Raw genomic sequence first — 18,626 nt, 5'->3', positions numbered from 1 at the left:
CCACGGCTGCTCTCACAAGCAGGTTGTATGCCAAAAAAAATAACCTTGGAAAAAGGCAATCTAAAAGATGCAGCAGGGAGCATGCACTGTGGACGGTGGTTTGCAGTAATTGCATGACTCTGTAATCCGTACTGTACACTCCGTAATATACACATAGGATACGGACAGTATGTATACCGGCTGCGCACGTTCCATTCAATGGGGCCCGGGCGGTTGTCAGTCATCACTAAAATCGAGCAAATGGGCGCGCACACAGCAAGAAGAAGCCTGCCACAGGAAGCCTGGCTGGCTGGCCAGTAGAAACTCCAACGCCAGGGTCCCCGCAGGTTTCTCCAAGCTCCCCGTAATCTTACACTACGAGGCTACTGGCCTGGCCTGCCACAACAAAACCACCAGCACCCCTAATTCCTCTGCTCTTCTCAATTGCTGCTCGACTGCTCGGCTGCGCTGGCTTGCAAACCCACCTGCCCTGACACTAGCTTCTTCTCTTCTCTCCTTCATCGAGTCTTCCGGCTCCCTCTTTGTCTCTGCGCCAGGTCCCTGACGAGATAGCATCAACGGCCATCCACCGCCCTCGACTCGGGTCAGGTCAGGTCGCGCATGCTGCTTGCCTAGATTGCTTTTTTTTTTCCGCACACCACCCACCGCCGGCCAAAAAAAAACAGCTGAACTGAACTGAAGTGAACCTGGGTGCTCATTTCGTGTTCCCATTTTCCCCATTCATTCCCTCTTCGACTCCACTCCGCCCTCGCACACACGAATTGCCGATAGATTGCCAGCACCCTGCGTGCGATAAGGCGTGCCCCCGATTACGTGCCAGTCTTGTCTCGAGACAGACAGACAGAGAGAAAGCCGCCCGTCGAAAGAGTCTCCAGTGATCACGCTCGCGACACGCCTTGCTCCTGTCCGGGGCGCCGTCATTAGGAAACATGGTGCTTGGAACCATCAAGTTCGTCAGCCCTCTTTAACCTTTGGTGCCGCCATCTCACCACCCCCTCCCCCCCTGCCACTTTGATGGCGGTTCTCGTGCGTAGCAGTCCTGGCTGCTTTACGCCGCCTGCCTCCGCTAGCACTACGACTGCTGCTGCTGATGCTGCATCTCGAACTACCCCCCCTCCACCCCATTTAGGCGCGTCGTTATAGGCGTGTGTCGATGGCGGTGGGGAGTGCATCACTAGGTTGAATTCCGCTCGCTAACTCGGCTCCCGCTGCTCAGGTGCGTGGTCGTTGGCGACGGTGCGGTCGGAAAGACATGTCTTCTCATCAGCTACACAACCAACAAGTTCCCCTCGGAATATGTACCTACAGTGTTCGACAACTATGCTGTCACGGTCATGTATGTTGTTGCCCCGCGCGCCCCCTTTCTTGGCCGCTTCTCGAGGGACCTGCCATGTCTCACCCGACAGGAGCCTCCCGCTCGCTTCTCCTCCCCCTCTTGCAGCCATCCACCCCCTTAGCCCAGAGACCTCTGCTAAGACGGCATCATCGCCATTAGGATCGGGGATGAGCCGTATACCCTCGGGCTGTTTGATACTGCCGGGCAAGAAGATTACGATCGCCTGCGGCCTCTGTCATACCCACAGACGGACGTCTTTCTGGTCTGTTTCAGCATTACATCACAGGCATCCTTCGACAACGTCAAGGATAAATGGTTTCCCGAGGTTCACCATCACTGCCCTGGCGTGCCGTGCCTGATTGTCGGGACCCAGGTAGATTTACGGGACGACGAGCAGGCGCTCGCGAAGCTTTCAAAAACCAAGGGGCGCATGATACGGAAGGAGGACGGCGAGGCCATGGCCAGGCAGCTTGGGGCCGTCAAGTATGTCGAGTGCAGTGCCCTGACACAGTACAAGCTCAAGGATGTCTTCGACGAGGTATGTGACAGGACGGCCGTGACAAGCATACGATCCAGGCGAAAATTGCCCCCGGAGTGTTGAGAGACGCTGACAAGAGGAAACACAGGCCATCGTTGCTGCACTAGAACCGCCGGCGCCGAAGAAGAAGTCCCACAAGTGTTTGGTTCTCTGATTGTGGCGCGCGACTTGGGCGGCACTTTTAAGCCCGCCGACCCCGATTTTTAAACCAACGTAGATCACATCAGATAAAAGGACCGATGACGACAGCTCCTCTCTGTCATGGCCTAGTTTCTTTTTTGGAGGCGTGGGGGTGGGCGGGCCGACGTGACTCGGGGGGGGTTGAAGTCGTTATTTTTCTGGGGGGAGGACGACAGCTAGGCAATAGACGGGACTGAAAGCGCTCCCGCTGTTCTTTTTGAAGAGCACCTACTGCTGGGCGTTGGGATAGGCAGGCCCCCCTTCTCTCCCTCTTACCGTCGCTGCGTCGGTCCGCCAGAGAGGACAAACAAACCCCCTTTCCCGTAACCGGGAACGGCAAGCTGCTCTACTGCCTCGGAAGAAAGAGGGAGAGTTTTTTTTTTTGAGTAACCAGGCACGAGTAGAGCTCTACCCCCTAGCGGTGCGGATTTCCCCTCGCAGATGGACGCTCTGGCCGCAGTTGTTGGTATCTGGCCTGTTTAGCACATTTTTCTACCTTCTTGCTACTATCTCCCTTTTGAGTAAGAGCGGGGATCTTGATAAACGCAGGGAGGGACGCTTTTTTCAATAGGGACAGTTTGGCGATTGGAGTGCAAAGTTGAATCAAGGCTTTCCTGCTTGCACTGGAGCGTTGTATCTCTCTGTTGCCAGAAATAAAACCTTTTTTTTTATTACGAGAAGTCCGTCTTGTGGTTATGGAGCGGCGGTGTCTTTGGTTTCTTCGTCATTTCTGGTTCTACATGTTTGACACTTTACTTTGCGAGGGAGGATATCCATATTTTATATAGAACGTATGCAGCCCCTACTTTTGCTTTTGCGAGTACTTGGTACAGATCTATCTCACCTCGGGAGGACCCGTGCTCGCGCTCGCGCTCCGTGAGGAGATGTGGTACGTGTGGTTATGTATGGATGTATGTATGTATGTATGTATGTATGGATGTATGGATGTATGGATGTATGGATGGATGGATGGATGGATGTATGGATGTATGGATGTATGGATGTATGGATGTATGGATGTATGGATGTATGGATGTATGGATGTATGGATGTATGGATGTATGGATGTATGGTAGGACTTTGAACCAATTATGTACGGCCGTGGAGGGACGCTTGCGTGCTATGCTGAACTGCTGATGGCCTATCGTATGATGGATGTGCATGCAGAATCCCCCTCCTTCCCTCTCCCCCAATTCATTCATTCAATTGGATGGCTGACTGGCTGACTGGCTGGCTGGCTGGCTGGCTGGCTGGCTGGCTGGGTTGTCGGTGCGGAAATGGTGAAAGGCCGATGGCGGATTGCCGTTCGTTCGTTAACTAGGTAAGGGGGAGTGATGTGCGGTGAGATAAGTATGGGGAAGGGTATGCATATTTAGGTAGGTACATATATGTACATTAGGTATTTGCTCATGTGAGTAAAGTCTAACTGCTCTGTCTATCTATCTACTGGTGCAGCAGCAAAACAAATACCGTCCAGTACCTACCGATCTAATCACATCTACCTAGGTAAGGTCTCGTTCATATGCAAAGGACTTCTGCCGTTGCCTACCTACCCTCCCTTATCCTCACTCGGCTTAGCAACGACGGAACGAATTATACACGCACATGCGACGTGTGCGTCTTGGGTCGGGGCTGTTTGTCTTTTTTTCCCAGCAGGCCACGATGAAGTCCCTGTTCCTGCGACTGCCACTGCTGCTTCTGCTTCCCGCCACCGCCGTGCACGCGTGCGGAGCTCACGCCGACCACGAGCAGGAATGGTCCCCCGAGCAGCTGGCTGAGTTGGAGAGGAAGTGGGGATTTGAAGTGAGTTAGTTTCTGTGGGCTTGTTCTAGATTGTTATCTTATTTCTAATTGCGGGTGAGCTGGTGAGCTGATGAGCTAGTGAGGGGGGGTGTGTTATGTGTCTACTTGGTGTCCGTGTCTACTCAGGAAGTCTCGTCATGTCGTTTTGTTGTTTTCCCATTACCCCATTCACGTTGACAGGAGCAGGATATTATGTGAGAGGCTGTTTGTGTGATAGCGAGAGAGTGTGAGAGTGGGGGTGGTGCTTCAAGAATTGCTTGACCTGTCCCTCAGAGTATCTCTTCAGTCAGCGTGAGTGGGTTGTACCATGAGATAGGAGACTGACTGGCATGGCCCGGTCCGTCCACGGCCGCAGTGGGGATTCTCCGGCATAGGCTCGTTTGCCCACCTCAAGCATGTCAAGTGCCTGACGACGCCGGGCGAGCTGTTCGACATTGGAATCATCGGCGCCCCTTTTGACACGGCGACGAGCTACAGGCCAGGTAAACAACCCCCCATCCCTTACTTTGTCTTGCACAGAAGACATGGCTTATCCTCCGGCAGGTGCTCGGTTTGGCCCTAGAGCGATCCGCCAGGCGTCGAGCCGGCAGACGTCGTTCAGGGGCTTCAACCCGCGGGCCAACATCAACCCGTACCAGAACTGGGCCACCATCATCGACTGCGGCGACATACCCATCTCGCCCATGGACAACGCCGTCGCCATCGCCCAGATGACGGCCGCCTTCACCGAGCTGGGTCACCGCGGCACCGCGTCGCCGCTGCTGCGCAAGCCCAAGCTCATCACCCTCGGCGGCGACCACAGCCTGGCCCTGCCCGCGCTAAGGGCGCTGAAGGAGATCTACGGCAAGCCTCTGCGGGTCTTGCACTTTGACGGTCGGTAACGGATCTCCTATATGTCCGAGTCCTGCGGCTGCTTTCCCACCCTGACGAGTACGTATGTCTGACTGACTCCTGACAGCCCATCTCGACACATGGCACCCGGAAAAGTACCCATCGGCGTGGCCGTCGGACCAATCGCACTTCAACCACGGGTCCATGTTCTGGCTGGCAGGCAACGAGGGCCTACTCGCCAACGCCAGCGCAGGACCATCAGTGCACGCGGGGCTGCGCACGCGGCTGTCGGGCGACGGGTGGGACGATTTCGACGACGACACGCGACAGAACTGGGTGCGGCTCAGCGCCGACGACATTGACGAGATCGGCACGAGCGGCATCGTCAAGGCCATCCTCGAGAGTTTTGCCACTCCCTCCGGAGAAGGAGAGGAGGCTGCGCCCGTGTACCTCTCGGTCGACATCGACGTTCTAGACCCGGCGTTCGCGCCTGGCACCGGCACGCCCGAGCCCGGCGGCTGGACGACGCGCGAGCTGATCCGCATCCTCAGGGGCATCGAAAGCCTTGACATTGTCGGCGCTGATGCCGTCGAGGTCGCCCCCGCGTACCAGGGCGCTGGCGAAGAGACGGCTCTCGCTGCTGCTCAGGTCGTCTACGAGATTCTTAGCTCTATGGTCAAGAAGGGCATGCAAGACATGGGCAGAACGGTCCGCCCGGGGGAGAGGCACGATGAGCTGTGATGTGATGTGCGTCTCTGGGATCGTGTATCGTACATACGACACCACATACTGTTTATTTCGCACCATAAACGGCTAGAGAGCCTCAGATCAGGTGGGCAGGTAAGAATACGTACTTTCAAAGAGCCTCAGACAGTCAGTTTCTGGTTGCTATTGCTGGCATGTGATCCCGCCGATGATTCACAGTGTCCAATTCAATATGTATTCACTCCAGCTCGCACCAGGATGGATCTCGTCGCTCGTTGGCCGGTTCATATTCAATATACACTCGACGCCCGCGCAGCCTGCCTCTACCACCCCCCCCCCCCCCCCCCCCCTGGCTGCTCCCAGGACATGAAGAACGACGACACCATCCCCAAGAGATAGGTATAAATATAGATCGAGAGGCCGTCCCTTTGAGGGAGCCTTGGCCGCTCCCCTTATCCCCTTTCCGAACCTGCCCTGTTCGTCAGCAAGCCCAGTAAGCTACGAGAATCGTACTTATCCACAATGTCGGACCCGTCCGCCTCGCAGCAAGTCACCCAGGCTATTGCCAGCGGCAGCACTCAGGACATAAACCGTCTGGTAGACGCTAGCAACTCGTCCAGGAACAGGCGCCGCGATCTTGCCTAGGCCAAAGCCCGGCGTGAGGCCGAGAAGAAGGCTAAGGGCCAAGAAGCTGCCAGTATCCCTCCTGGTTCTGCCCTCTCTGTGTGGACAAAATGCACCACTGACGCCCTGCCTGTGGTGTGCTGCAGAAGAAGAAGGACTGATGGGTCTCGAGATATCTGATTTCGGAACTTTGAGGGACTCAGCCTCATATGCTCCTCTCCCAAATGTCGTCACCGATGTTAGAATCAGAGTAGCGACCTATCCTGCAATGATGCTTGGCTTGGCTGTCTATGTATGGGTGCATACCTACTTTGCACCTTTTGCCGATTTGATTTTGGTTTAACATATGTAGTACTCGGTATTTTAAGCAAAAATGTCTTACCATTGACAACAGGGGTGTTCCGTTGACGTGTTCATGGCATGCATGCGTAGCGTCTATGTTTCGTTAAAGAGCGGCATCGAAATCCAGTGAGGTTAGGAATTAGGTAAGTTGTATGAACCCATCCCTTTTTAGGGAAGGGAGGGGAGGGGAGAGAAGTCACGGTTCGGTTCCTCTTACCTTGCTCTCTCTTTCGCACGTTTCTAAACGGGCACGAGGGCACTCTGTGCAACACCACACTGCTAACTGCCTTATCTGGTATGTGCATGGCTACACGCATCCATGCACTGTACATACTGCACCTAGATGAAAAATGAGGCTGCAACGGTGCATCAAAACCCGACCTTCCTCGAGAGCCTCGCCGCTTGGCCCCTCCACCCGTATCCTTCCAAAGAGGGAGTATTTCTGGGTAACACATGGAAACCGACGAGTGCATTGAACTGGAGCATCAAGCCCAGGGCGAGCTCTGAGAAGATCGCCTAAACGAAGCACATCGAAGCGGGAGTCTCCGGGAATGGCTTTCGAGCTTTCATCCAGGCCAACTCCCTTGTTGGCTTGCCAGAAACGACGCCCATTACGGCTCGTGCAATGTCGGGCTCCAGTTTCTCTTCAGCGATGGCACCGTTTGGCTGCTCCGGCTGCCGAGGGTTGGCAAGGTCAGTGACTGCTATCTTGACGAAAAGGTGGCCATGGAGGTTGCCGCCATCAATCCCATCCGCCGCGGCACAGAACCCCCTCGGCCTAGGCCCCTTTATTATTATAGAGTTTATGCAGGACTGTGTAAGTCTCAATGACTTGCTCAAGAACCCAACCGAAGGCACCAGGCTCTTGACCGAAAACATCAGCGACGCCGAGATAGAGATTATCTACAGGCAGATGGCCAGTTTCCAGCTTCAACTTTTCAAACTCGACTTCAACAGCATCGGTAAACTGGACTCTCCCACTCCGGGGACTTGCTTCCCGACACGGCCGCTGACCTGGAAGGCCCATGATATCCTGCAGACTGGGGGAGTGGACACATTTGGTATGTTCCTCTCGCCGCCGTTTTTCGCAAATGCACTTACAGAATAAAACTCAGGCGACCGTACCAAGGGGTTTTCGTCGACGACTGACTCTTTCCAGTACGTTGTAGAACAAGACTGGGAACAGCTTGTGCGCCAACCAAACTCAGCCTACGGCAAGTACGATGCCACGGCCAGATACCGGTCCTTCAAGGTCCTCAAGTCTCTGGCCCCAAGGTTCGTCCACGGTCAGTACGACCGCGCCAAGTTCAAGATTATCTGCGACGACCTTGGCCTAGCAAACTTGATGGCCAGGAGCAGACGAGACCTCAACGTCGTCGGAGTGGTTGATCTCGAATGGTCCTACGTCGGACCTGCCCAGCTGTTAGGCTCGGCGCCCTGGTGGCTGCTCATGGACCGTCCGACAAGCCAGGCGTGGGACTGCGACGGCGACGGCGACGACGACGACACGGGAGAGCCAGCCCACATCACGGGCCGCTACTTCAGGTACCTAGGCATATTCAAGCGGGTCCTGGGCGAGGAAGAGGCCAAGACGCCCGGCCACGAGAATCGAAAGTTGTCGAGCCTCATCCAGTGGTCGCAAGAGTCGAGCGCCATGTGGTTCCACATGCTGCTCCTGACTGGCTTCAACGATCGTTGTTCGTTCCCCTTCACTAAGCTGGTCCAGCACGTGGGCGAGGACGAGTGGGACAGGCTGGAACGACAGCTCGACGACGGCGAGGTGGAAGCTTTCGGAGAACAGAAGGTGCTGCAGTTGGAACAGTACAGCCACGAACCGGAGATGGCTAGTCGAGCCCTCGTCGACGAGTCTGAGCCTCGGCTTGACATAGCACAGGTTGCTGCAGCAGCAAAGTTGACCTTGGGACGAGTGGCAACGGCCTGACTGTTTGAGCACCACCCACGTATGCCAAACAAGAAGAAAAATAGAAACAGAAACAGAAACAGAAAAAAAAAAAACATAAGTAAACGAGGAAAATGCCAGATAAATAAGAAACGGGACTAATAACTTTACTGCCTTCTATCCTGGGGCGGAACCGAAACCTGCGCCTGAGGAATGGCCTCTTGTCCGAGACGAGACAGGACCCCCTATTTTACTTAGCCCCCAGGGCATGGTAGGTGACTCGACCGCAATGTGACACAGACAGGTCGTCATTATCAAGTATCTGGACCATACCCAGACTACAATAGACTGCGATGCAGAGTGAAATAGGGAAATGGGGTATTAGGAGGTATTGACGAATTAAATAGACATTTTAGGAAAGAGAGGATGCCGTCTTCGAGGGCCCAACTCATCCCAAGTCGGAGGGTTGGGCTCAAGGGCAAGGGGGTGGGATTATCAATCGCCGTTCCAGCTTTATCATGCTGGCCCAAAGCATGACATGTCTGCGACTGTGTAGCAGCCTAGCGCACCGGCGTCCTGTCCGGTCCGGGTGTTTCGACGGAAGCTGTCTATCCTTAATTTTACGCTGATAGGTTGTGAGTCAGAGACACTGCGAATCGGGTAGGCGGGTTGTTTGATGTGCCCCGCCAACTTTCTTATAACGGGCGAACCCCACCATCAATTCACGTACTCCCTTCCCCCTCTCGTACGCCAACAGAAGAAATCTTGCCATTGTTTGCGCACCACTTCGCAAGACAACATGGCAACCCCTCAGGCGCTTGCGGACCGCACCGTCAAGAGCGACGCAAAGTGCTACATCGACTCGGCGGCTGGCAAGGACGACGAATCCGCCGACGGCTCCCAATCGAAGCCCTATCAGTCTCTCTACCATGCCCTGGTCCAGCACCTCGATAAGCCCGCGCCTACGTACCTCACCCGAGTCCCCCCCAAGGAGGGCTCCGCCGATGGTTCTACCTGGGAAGAGCCCGCCAAGACCTCCCTGAAGAAGGCCGTCGGCCGCGTCGACGCCTACAAGAAGAAGCTGGCCAAGGACGAGCTGGCCAGCAAGAAGGAGGAGGAGGAGCGCCAGCAGCGCCTCAAGAATCTCGAGGATGCCAAGAAGATTATGCTCCAAGAGGACCCGTCGCTGCCGCCCGCCGTCAGGATCAAGCTGAACAACAAGTCGGTCGAGCTGGGCACCCGCATCAAGGTCTTTGGCCGCATCCACCGCCTGCGGTCCCAGAAGCAGGCGACCTTCATCACCCTGCGGGACGGCTACGGCCTCCTGCAATGCGTCTTACCCGCCGGCGACCTGACTAAGACGTACGACGCCTTGGTCTTTGCTCAGGAAACCTCCATCGTGCTGTACGGCGAGTTGAAGCAGCTGCCGCCCGGCGCCAGTGCCCCCGACAACCGGGAGCTCCAGGTCGACTATTACAGGGTTCTCGGCTCGGCCCCGAGCGACCTAGACGCCATCACCAACAAGGTCTCCAGGGATCAGGACCCTTGGGATGCCCAGATGCTTGACAACAGGCACTTGGTTCTCCGCGGCGAGACTGCCTCGGCCGTCATGAAGCTCCGCGAGTTCGTCGAGCTTGCCTTCATTGACACGTACCGCGAAATGCACTTCACCAAAGTGTCCCCCCCCGCCATGGTCCAGACCCAGGTCGAGGGAGGCAGCACGCTCTTCAAGTATGACTACTACGGCGAGGAAGCCTACCTCACCCAGTCGTCCCAGCTGTACCTCGAGACGGTCATCCCGTCTCTTGGCGACGTCTACTGCATCGAGAAGTCCTGTAAGAGCCGCGCCCCAGATCCCGTGCTATCGCAGAAGTACCAACTAACCTACCTCTAGTCCGAGCGGAGAAGAGTCTCACGCGCCGGCATCTCAGCGAATACACGCACATTGAGGGTGAGATGGACTTCATCGAGTTTGACGACCTGCTCGAGCATCTCGAGGAGATCATCTCGCGGGTTGTCGACAAGGTCCAGGGTAACGCGGAAGTGGCGGCGTACTTGAAGCTCCTGAACCCCGGCTTCGAGAAGCCGTCACGGCCATTTATGCGTATGAAGTACGAAGACGCCATTGAGTGGCTCAACAAGCAGGACCCCCCTATCCTCAACGAGGAGGGCAACGTCCACAGCTTCGGCGACGATATTGCTGAGGCTGCGGAGCGGAGGATGACGGACATTATTAACCGTCCAATCTTCCTCACGCACTTCCCCGTCGAGATCAAGGCGTTCTACATGAAGAAGGACCCCAAGGACCTCCGTGTGACGGAATCCGTAGACGTTCTCATCCCGGGAGTTGGCGAGATCGTAGGAGGGCAGGTTTCCCCTAATTTCCCACCTTGTCGGAATTTTATCTAATATCTTGTTTCCAGGTCCATGCGCATGGAGGACTACGACGAGCTGATCGCGGCGTACAAGAAGAACGGGATTGGCCCGGAGCCCTACTACTGGTATACGGACCAGCGGAAGTAAGTACTGTTGCTGAGACTGCCGGGTTTTCCGTTGCTAACCAATGGCTCAGGTTTGGAACAACCCCGCATGGAGGATACGGGCTGGGCTTGGAAAGATTCCTCGCCTGGATGGCCGGCCAGCACACGGTAAGGACAACGACGCTCTACCCGCGCTTCATGGGTCGCGCGAGACCTTAGAACACGAAGTCGAGACGGAAAGGAGGGCTGGGGGGTGGGAGGACTGCCATTTTATAGACGATGGGAGAAGGCATGGAGTTTGGTGCTCAGTACCCTTGCAGCAAGATCCCCGGAAATAGATTCAGTCTTTGATCATTTGTTTCATTGTGTTATTGTGACAGCCTCTGTAGAGAGTGGCTACTATTTTCCTCTACTTGATGTCGTAGTAGTTGTTCGAGCCCCTATTTCCCACCCACAAGGGCACTAGTAAAGCGATTTTCTTGGCCAGTTTTATTTACCAAAACCCCTACCTCACCTTACTTTGTATCCAAGTACCGAGTGCAGCGCTACGCCAATAGGAATCGGGTTTAATCATCATCGTTAGCTGCAGGGGATTGCATCGTATTCTGGCGCGGATCGCTACCCTACCTACATACCTAGGTACGTGGAAGTAGGCAGCCAGAAGAAAGCCACGCCGCATGCAAGTTGTTGGCTGAAACGCCTCCCCCGCCGCCACAAACGTTGTAGGTGGGTATGTTTGCATATGTGTGTGTACGGGGTGTAGATACCTGCCTGCCTGCGTTGCCTTGCCTTGCCTTACGTCGGGTAATTCGGAAGAGCATATCTGCCCTGCTGGAGGTTCTCTTTTGGATATAGAGAGATAGGAGATTCTATTGATGGTTTGGCTTGACTTGGGTTGACTTGGCTGCGTACTTCGTACATAGACACATGTCTAAGACGAGGAAATGACGGGAGATGATGATAGACAGATGGGCGTGAGGAAGATGCATATCTCTTACAGACACCTACCTAGATACCTTGGGTAAGTTGATGGGAAAGGCTGGCTCTATGTTTTGATTACCTTGCCTCGCCTCGCCTTGCCATGCCTTGCCTCGCCTTACCTTGGCCTTGCCTACTTTGCCTCTACTTCCCTGACCTTAGCCACATGCGCCGTTCTGGTTGAATTTTTCTTGGTGATAACATGTAGGTATGTACGCTGCGGCCAAAAGAGGCCCGGTACTGTCCTGTATAGACATGTTTTCTGCTTTGCTCGCCTCTTGCAGCGGGTTCCTGTAGGAACAAGAACAAATGTGGCACAACTGGCTGTCTGGCCCATCCCGGATGGCCTTTTCGTCTGCCTGCCTGCCTTACCTCCTGCCTTACTACTTCCAGTGTCTCTCTTTTTTTTTTTTTGGCAGCCACTTCCCCTTTTACGAGCTATCACCGACAACCTGGAAGATGGCGGAGGCTTGGTTGTCGTACGTAGTGGTTGGTGGTGTCAATGGCTGTGTTGGTTCTTGGGCTGCATATCACTCACACACAGCCGGCAGGCACAAAAGGAAGGTGATCTTGATCGGACATGTTGCCAAAAAAAACGAAACACTTGAGATTCTAGAACAGGGCACCAGTGATCCCCGAGCCCCCAAGACAGGTCTCTCTAAAACTTTTATGTTTTGAACCTTTTTTTGGTATATAGTCCAGGGCGCCGGCTGGCTGGCCGGCTGGCCGACTGGCCGGCTGGCCGACTGGCTGCCCGTGAATGAATTGGGGGGGATTCGAGGTCTCTAGCCCTGTAGTCATTTCGCCGCCCATAATGCGCACGGTGCTGGACAGCGCTTGCTGAAATGACAAGACTACAGTGCGAGCTAGCCAGAATCTGATTTTGTACGGTATGAGGGATGAAACATTGCCGGCTGGGTAGCCCTTTTCTAGCTCTACCGTGGACCGTGGGGACCTCTCTCCAGTCTCCACCCTCCCCTCGCCTACGGTGGTTTCAACCCAAACCTTCGGTGACCGTCGCCCCTACCTTACTCCCTAGCACGCGATTTCTTTCCTCAACAAGCTACGATCTCCCCCCCCCCTTTAGGTTGAGACACTGCATTCGCCTTGATGCCTCGATGGGGGGGGCAAACAGACAACCAGAGAGACGGCGTGGAGAGTGGCCTAGGTGGGCTTATTATTGTCTAATCTGACTTCTAGGAACAAGACAGGCAGCGTCAATCGCCGTCGGGATCCCGCTGGTTGGCCGCCCTGGCTCTGTAGGCTGGCCGTTGTAGTGTGCGTACCTTGCGCAGTGCGTGTAGTACATACCATATGTAGGTGACGAGCATCCGGGTATTCTTGACCCTGCACGGCATTGGTGGTTTGTGGGTGTCCGCGCCCGCGGGAGATCGGCTAGTTCGCTCCTCCTCTTTCCTGCTCGACCTCAATCCCCCCTATCCAGAACTCTCTCCACAGTTACGGATATTAGTTCAATGAGGCGGGATTCCCACCGAGCAAGCCGATCATCACAAGGCGACTACGTACCTGGGTTCGGATGGAGAGCTAAACATTTCACTTCACAGCCAGCCTGGGAGAGAATGTGCTGATGATTGAATGCATGGTCATTACTAAGGTAGATCGGATACGGAGAGAAAGATCTGTACCGGGTAGCTATTGGTGGCCGTGAGACCGGTAAATTTGCTCCCCCTCTTCCATTCCAATGGCGGACGAGTCGGTGGTGGTGCTGCATTGGCAGTGATCTTGTCTCGCCGCAAGGCTAAGAACTCTTCTCCCGTGTGACCAGCTCCGGACGGATACTGTAAGTTGGAATATTGTACAGTACTGTGCCTGTGTATCAGTGATGAAGAGGTTTATTGGCATTATGTCCACTGTCTAGGCATGGCCCCGGATTGCATGATGGCGACCCCCTCTAGACGTCTCCTCTCCTTTCCCACCAGTGCCCCCATCACCCTTTAGATAGTAAGGGTCCCGCCAGCTGCCCTCCGTGGGGATGCAACGGTGCAACCCCGTTCCTGAATCTGACGAGTCTAGGCGCGTCTGCTGCTGGGTTAACTCAGCAGCTAACGTGCTCAGATCAGACAGGGGCCGCAAGGGGCTGCAGGACTGCGTGTAGTGTGCAGCAAAACCAACTCCTCACTTAGTATAGTAAGAGAACTTTAATTCATCAAGATCGCATCTCGCAGTTTGCATCTCGCATCGATGGCGCTGGTGGTGGCACTTGGGACTGAGTGGTGGCCGACATTTACATCAGATGAGTGTTTGACTCTGGCCCCATTCATTGCCGATCAAAGGAGCGGCAAGCGACCGAGACCTTGCCGGGCTCGGTACGGAATGCATGTATGTACAGTCCGGAGTAGGTACAGTATACCTGGCCAAATTACTGTGGTTTGCACACGTCGTGATCGTCAACGCAATTCATTTATCAGGGCCGTCCCTCAACGCTGCGCGATCGGTACATGAAGTAGAGATGGAAGTCGCATTTATCGCCGTGGTGGTGTCGGTTGCAGACTTATTGGCAGGGTGTGTATTGGTGGAACATGGACAAGTGTGGATAACGGTCGTGTTGTACTGGCTCAGGGCTAGAACCTGCTAATTCGCGGCTATTTTTGCGCCGTCTCGCGCCACGGCAGCGACCTGGGGACAAGAAAAGGGGACCTGGCGGTTGGTAGGCCAAACGTACTGTACCGTACCGTACCCGACCGGGCTCCGAGCGTCTACTCTAAGGTACCCACCTCCTGAGATCCCCTGCCCAGCAGCAATTAAACTAGCTCCCTGAGCCAGTCCCGTTTAGGGCCGCCTCCCTCTTAGGTTGTCAGTCCTCCACCCGGGCTCCCTTCTCCCTCCCTGTCACCACTCGCCCCTTCGCCTTCTTTTTCCTCTTTTATTTCTCTTGTGCTCACTCCCTCACTCATTCGACTTTTTTTTTTTGGCCGTTTTTTAACCTCCCCTCGGTATATCTTTTTTTTCTTCTTCTCCGACTTCGTTTTTTGCCGGCCCCTTTTGCAGGAGCTCTCTCGGACGTGCGCGTGATTTCTAAAAGTCGCGTCCTCGCCCATCCTTTGCGGACACGGGCTGCGCTTCCCAGCTTTTTTCTCTCAAGTTCTCAACTCTCGTCGTTGGGACTGACCAGCCGCCCTACCTCCTTTGTGGGCTTGCCTTCGTTCATCTCCACATTCGTTCCTCGAGATATTCGTTTCTAATAATTTGTTCCAACCAACCAATACTGGACGACGGCTTTTTGCCCAACCTTCTAGTCCCAGAAAACAGCTTTACCTCTGTCTACCAGAAGATTGAAGGGGGAAAAAACAGCCTGCCCCCCTACAAGTCTCTTGACCCCTTCTCGACGCTCGCTTGAAGAGAACACAATTGCTCGAACTGAATTACGATAGCCTTTTAATAACAGCATCCATATCCTACCTCCTTTGTTTCTCGATCGAACACTCTCGAACCCCTTGCGCGAGCCGGTTGTCTTTGGTCGAGCCCCACGGGAAAGAAAAAGGGGCCGCTCTCGCCTCGGCCTAGTTCTATTGGAAGAAAGGGGAATTGCATTGCCTTGCCTTGTCGAATACTTTCTGGATCCGGCCTGTGCCGTCCAGCGCCGCCGCCTCTCCGTGTTCCAAGCCTTTTTACTTTTGGGCAACCTTCAATAAGGCCCCCAAATTACACTCCGCGCCGCCCTGCGCCTTTGAGCTGTCTTGCGGTTTGCCCTTCTCTTAGTGCATCGTCGAGTAGCGTCACGACAACCTCGAAGGAGGATCCGAACCCCGAGCTCCGCCATTGAATCGGTCTATACTCTCCCGGAAGACCAATCTTGAGACAGCGGTCCGTGTTCCGTGCGAACACCACTTCCTACACATTCTAACGTGTATCCCCCGAGTTCGTGCCTTCTCAAAGGGCACGTAATCCTTCAAAACGGCTGTCCTATCCCACGTCGCTAGGGACAGTCTTGTCCCTCCGCATCTGCTCGGGATGCAGGACATGTCTGGTCCCCAGGCCGGGCCCAGCGCCTCTGGCCGTTTTGGCCATGCCTCGAAGCCTTCTAACAGCGACACGGGCTTCTCCCATGGCGCTTTCGCTTCCAACATCTCTAGCTTCGGCGACAGACATCCTCGACGCGCCAACATTCCTTCCATCAACACGCAGCCAGTACAGCAGGCGCCCGTCAATGGCGCCGACATGACCACTCCTGGCACTGCCTTTGACATGCAGTTCACGCCTTTGCTTCCGTCCCAACTGCTCCTCGGGAGCCCCTTCCAGCCCGGAACCCCTGCCGCCTTCAGCAACCCTCATTTCCAGAGTGTGTCGAGCTACCAGCATGCCCAGCAGCAGAACCTGCAGAACCTACAGAACCTACAGAATCTCCAGAACCTTCAGCAAGCTCAGCAGAACCAGCAGCAGCAGCAGCAGCAGCAGCAGCAGCAGAACGGCGCCTCGAGCCCGGCCCAGCAGCACATCTCCCCCCAGATGTATCAGACGATGGTGTCTCCCTCGGCTTATGGCGCCCCCCAGTTCTACTCGCCCCAGTCGCCAACCGTCTCTTTTGGCAACATGACGGGCCAGATGCAGGTTCAGATGCAGCCGACCTCGCCAGTGTCGATGGGTCCTAGCATGGTCACGGGCACCAGCCGCACCGTGTATCTAGGCAACATCCCCCCCGACACGTCTGCCGAGGAGATCCTGGGACACGTCCGCAGCGGTCAGATCGAGTCAGTCCGGCTTCTGCCCGACAAGAACTGCGCTTTCATCTCGTTCCTGGACGCAAGCTCCGCCACGCATTTCCACTCTGATGCCATCTTGAAAAAGCTCTGCGTCAAGGGCCAGGATATCAAAATTGGCTGGGGTAAGCCCTCGCAGGTACCGTCGTCTGTCGCTGTCGCCGTCCAGCAGTCCGGCGCCTCCCGGAACGTCTACCTCGGAAACATGCCCGAGGACATCAGCGAAGAGGAGCTGCGCGAGGATCTCGGCAAGTTTGGTGCCATTGACACCATCAAGATTGTGCGCGAGAAGAACATTGCCTTTGTCCATTTCCTCTCCATCGCGAATGCCATCAAGGCGGTGTCCCAGCTCCCCCAGGAGCCGAAGTGGCAGTCGCCCCGCCGCGTCTACTACGGAAAGGACCGGTGTGCCTACGTCTCCAAGACGCAGCAGCAGAACGCCGCTCAGTACCTCGGCATCGCCCCTGGCTATGCGCACATGCTGACCGGTGCCGACCGGGACCTCATCTCTAGCGCTCTGGCCCAGCAGTCGGTGGCTGCGGCTGCGGTCGCGACTACGGCTGGCGGGATCAACAACCTCGGCAACCGGACCATCTACCTCGGAAATATCCACCCCGAGACCACAATCGAGGAAATCTGCAATGTGGTGCGAGGAGGGCTGCTGCACCACATCAGATATATCCCCGACAAGCACATCTGCTTCGTCACTTTCATTGACCCCACGGCTGCGGCGTCTTTCTACGCGCTGAGCAATTTGCAGGGACTCATGATCCACAACCGCCGCCTGAAGATTGGCTGGGGAAAGCACTCGGGCGCTCTCCCGCCTGCCATCGCCCTGGCTGTCAGCGGTGGAGCCTCGCGCAACGTGTATATCGGAAATCTCGACGACACGTGGACCGAAGAGCGCCTGAGGCAGGATTTTTCAGAGTATGGCGAGATTGAGCTGGTCAACACGCTGCGCGAGAAGAGCTGCGCGTTTGTCAACTTTACCAACATTGCAAATGCCATCAAGGCCATTGAGGCTGTCCGAGGTAAGGAGGAGTACAAGAAGTTCAAGGTTAACTTTGGCAAAGACCGCTGTGGCAACCCCCCTCGCCAGGCGCAGCAATCCCAATCCCCGCGGGAGCAGGTCCCCTCGCCTCCGCCCCAGGGTTCTAGCCAAAACGGAAGCTCGCCGACGAATTCAGGCACTCCCAGCGGCCCCGGGCTGTTCAACACCTCGAGCAATCCCCTGACGCTATACCTGAGCCACGTGTCTCAGCAAGCTCATCAGCAGCAGCACCAGCAGCACCAGGTGCTGGCTGTCCAGCAGGCGGCGCTCTTTGGGACGGCCGCTTCGTCGCCCAACGAGCCCGGCCTCACTCTGGAAGTCCCACAAGGACCCATTTCTGGCCATCAGCAGTCTGCGAGTATGTCCAACGGGTATATCACGAACACCAGCACGTCTGGTGCCACAACCATTGGCGGGCTGCTCGCGCCTGGGCGGGCGTCCCACAGCCGCGCCGTGAGCCTTCCGGTTCTGGCCCCCGGGTTTGAGAACGGCGGCACAAGCCCGAACAGCCTCCAGGGTAGCACCGGGGGCAGCGACGGCGAGCGCCGCGGCCATCAATACCAGGGTAGTTATGGGGGTATGGGAGGGTTTGGCCTGGCCATCCAAGGCAGTCTTAATGGTTGGGTCGAGGAGGAAGTGGCAAACTAGGACGCAGGGTAATTGTCTAGCGGCGACTAATTGGGATGGGAATTGGTACGAGCAGGACGCACGTGCGGCGGCGAGATGAGGACGGGGACAAGTCTGGTTAGTTTTGTTGTAATTGCTGGGGATTGTTTATTCGGTTCCGGTTTCTACTTTGGTTCCCTCTCCTTTTTCATCTCTTGTTTAATCTACCGGGATCTTCTATTGTAATAGCGGAGTACTTCGGCTGTATCATGTTCCGTCTTGAGATTGTTTATTCTGTGAAGTTCAAGTTCGTTGGTATTCTCGCTTGGCTGGTGGGATGGGCGGGCGTGGTGTCTTGTTTTTAAACAAAGCAGGGATATCGGCGTGCTTTGTGTTATACTTATCCAAGGTGCTTTTTGAACGTACGTACGTAAATGCATGCTCCGAGTTTGTTTCATGAGGGCCGTCTTGGGTTTAACCTATATGTTGTGTGCACTTGGCCAGCTGCCGGGTTTGGATCAAGTGAGTGTATAA

General features: G+C 55.5%; 7 protein-coding genes across 7 annotated transcripts; 5 read left to right on the top strand and 2 right to left on the bottom strand.

Annotated features, from left to right (window-relative positions):
• Positions 1 to 337: 337 nt before the first annotated feature.
• On the bottom strand, positions 338 to 662 carry B0T26DRAFT_720323 (uncharacterized protein). Its single transcript, XM_060442477.1, has one exon. It carries the CDS (start codon positions 553 to 555, stop codon positions 355 to 357), a length of 201 nt encoding a protein of 66 aa, XP_060292365.1. The 5' UTR covers positions 556 to 662; the 3' UTR covers positions 338 to 354.
• Positions 663 to 929: 267 nt separating this feature from the next.
• B0T26DRAFT_678535 (GTPase CDC42) lies at positions 930 to 2,028 on the top strand (the record flags this gene model as incomplete). Its single annotated transcript, XM_060440240.1, has 4 exons — positions 930 to 949; positions 1,217 to 1,336; positions 1,496 to 1,874; positions 1,963 to 2,028. 4 exons carry the CDS (start codon positions 930 to 932, stop codon positions 2,026 to 2,028), a joined length of 585 nt encoding a protein of 194 aa, XP_060292364.1.
• Positions 2,029 to 3,074: 1,046 nt separating this feature from the next.
• Positions 3,075 to 3,353, bottom strand: B0T26DRAFT_720316 (uncharacterized protein; the record flags this gene model as incomplete). The annotated part of the gene is made up of 1 exon (XM_060442476.1): positions 3,075 to 3,353. A coding segment is annotated over exon 1 (180 nt), but the record flags the coding sequence as incomplete, so codon positions are not given.
• Positions 3,354 to 3,444: 91 nt separating this feature from the next.
• B0T26DRAFT_720311 (agmatinase) lies at positions 3,445 to 5,728 on the top strand. The gene is made up of 5 exons (XM_060442475.1): positions 3,445 to 3,560; positions 3,633 to 3,857; positions 4,213 to 4,339; positions 4,401 to 4,730; positions 4,816 to 5,728. The coding sequence occupies exons 2-5, from the start codon at positions 3,660 to 3,662 to the stop codon at positions 5,427 to 5,429; spliced, it is 1,269 nt and encodes a 422-aa protein (XP_060292362.1). The 5' UTR covers positions 3,445 to 3,560; positions 3,633 to 3,659; the 3' UTR covers positions 5,430 to 5,728.
• A 974-nt stretch (positions 5,729 to 6,702) lies between these two features.
• B0T26DRAFT_742651 (uncharacterized protein) lies at positions 6,703 to 8,301 on the top strand (the record flags this gene model as incomplete). Its single annotated transcript, XM_060444148.1, has 5 exons — positions 6,703 to 6,805; positions 6,871 to 7,091; positions 7,126 to 7,420; positions 7,475 to 8,139; positions 8,182 to 8,301. 5 exons carry the CDS (start codon positions 6,703 to 6,705, stop codon positions 8,299 to 8,301), a joined length of 1,404 nt encoding a protein of 467 aa, XP_060292361.1.
• A 757-nt stretch (positions 8,302 to 9,058) lies between these two features.
• On the top strand, positions 9,059 to 10,958 carry B0T26DRAFT_742643 (asparaginyl-tRNA synthetase; the record flags this gene model as incomplete). Its single annotated transcript, XM_060444147.1, has 4 exons — positions 9,059 to 10,094; positions 10,154 to 10,625; positions 10,683 to 10,778; positions 10,832 to 10,958. 4 exons carry the CDS (start codon positions 9,059 to 9,061, stop codon positions 10,956 to 10,958), a joined length of 1,731 nt encoding a protein of 576 aa, XP_060292360.1.
• Positions 10,959 to 15,689: 4,731 nt separating this feature from the next.
• B0T26DRAFT_742642 (uncharacterized protein) lies at positions 15,690 to 18,134 on the top strand (the record flags this gene model as incomplete). Its single annotated transcript, XM_060444146.1, has 1 exon — positions 15,690 to 18,134. One exon carries the CDS (start codon positions 15,690 to 15,692, stop codon positions 18,132 to 18,134), a length of 2,445 nt encoding a protein of 814 aa, XP_060292359.1.
• Positions 18,135 to 18,626: the final 492 nt, after the last annotated feature.

Source organism: Lasiosphaeria miniovina, assembly GCF_030549165.1.
Source record: "Lasiosphaeria miniovina strain SMH2392-1A chromosome Unknown B0T26scaffold_6, whole genome shotgun sequence".
In the NCBI taxonomy this organism is placed as follows: Eukaryota; Fungi; Ascomycota; class Sordariomycetes; order Sordariales; family Lasiosphaeriaceae; genus Lasiosphaeria; species Lasiosphaeria miniovina.
Note: the sequence above shows the minus strand (reverse complement) of the source record. Positions and strands in the feature narration are given on the sequence as shown.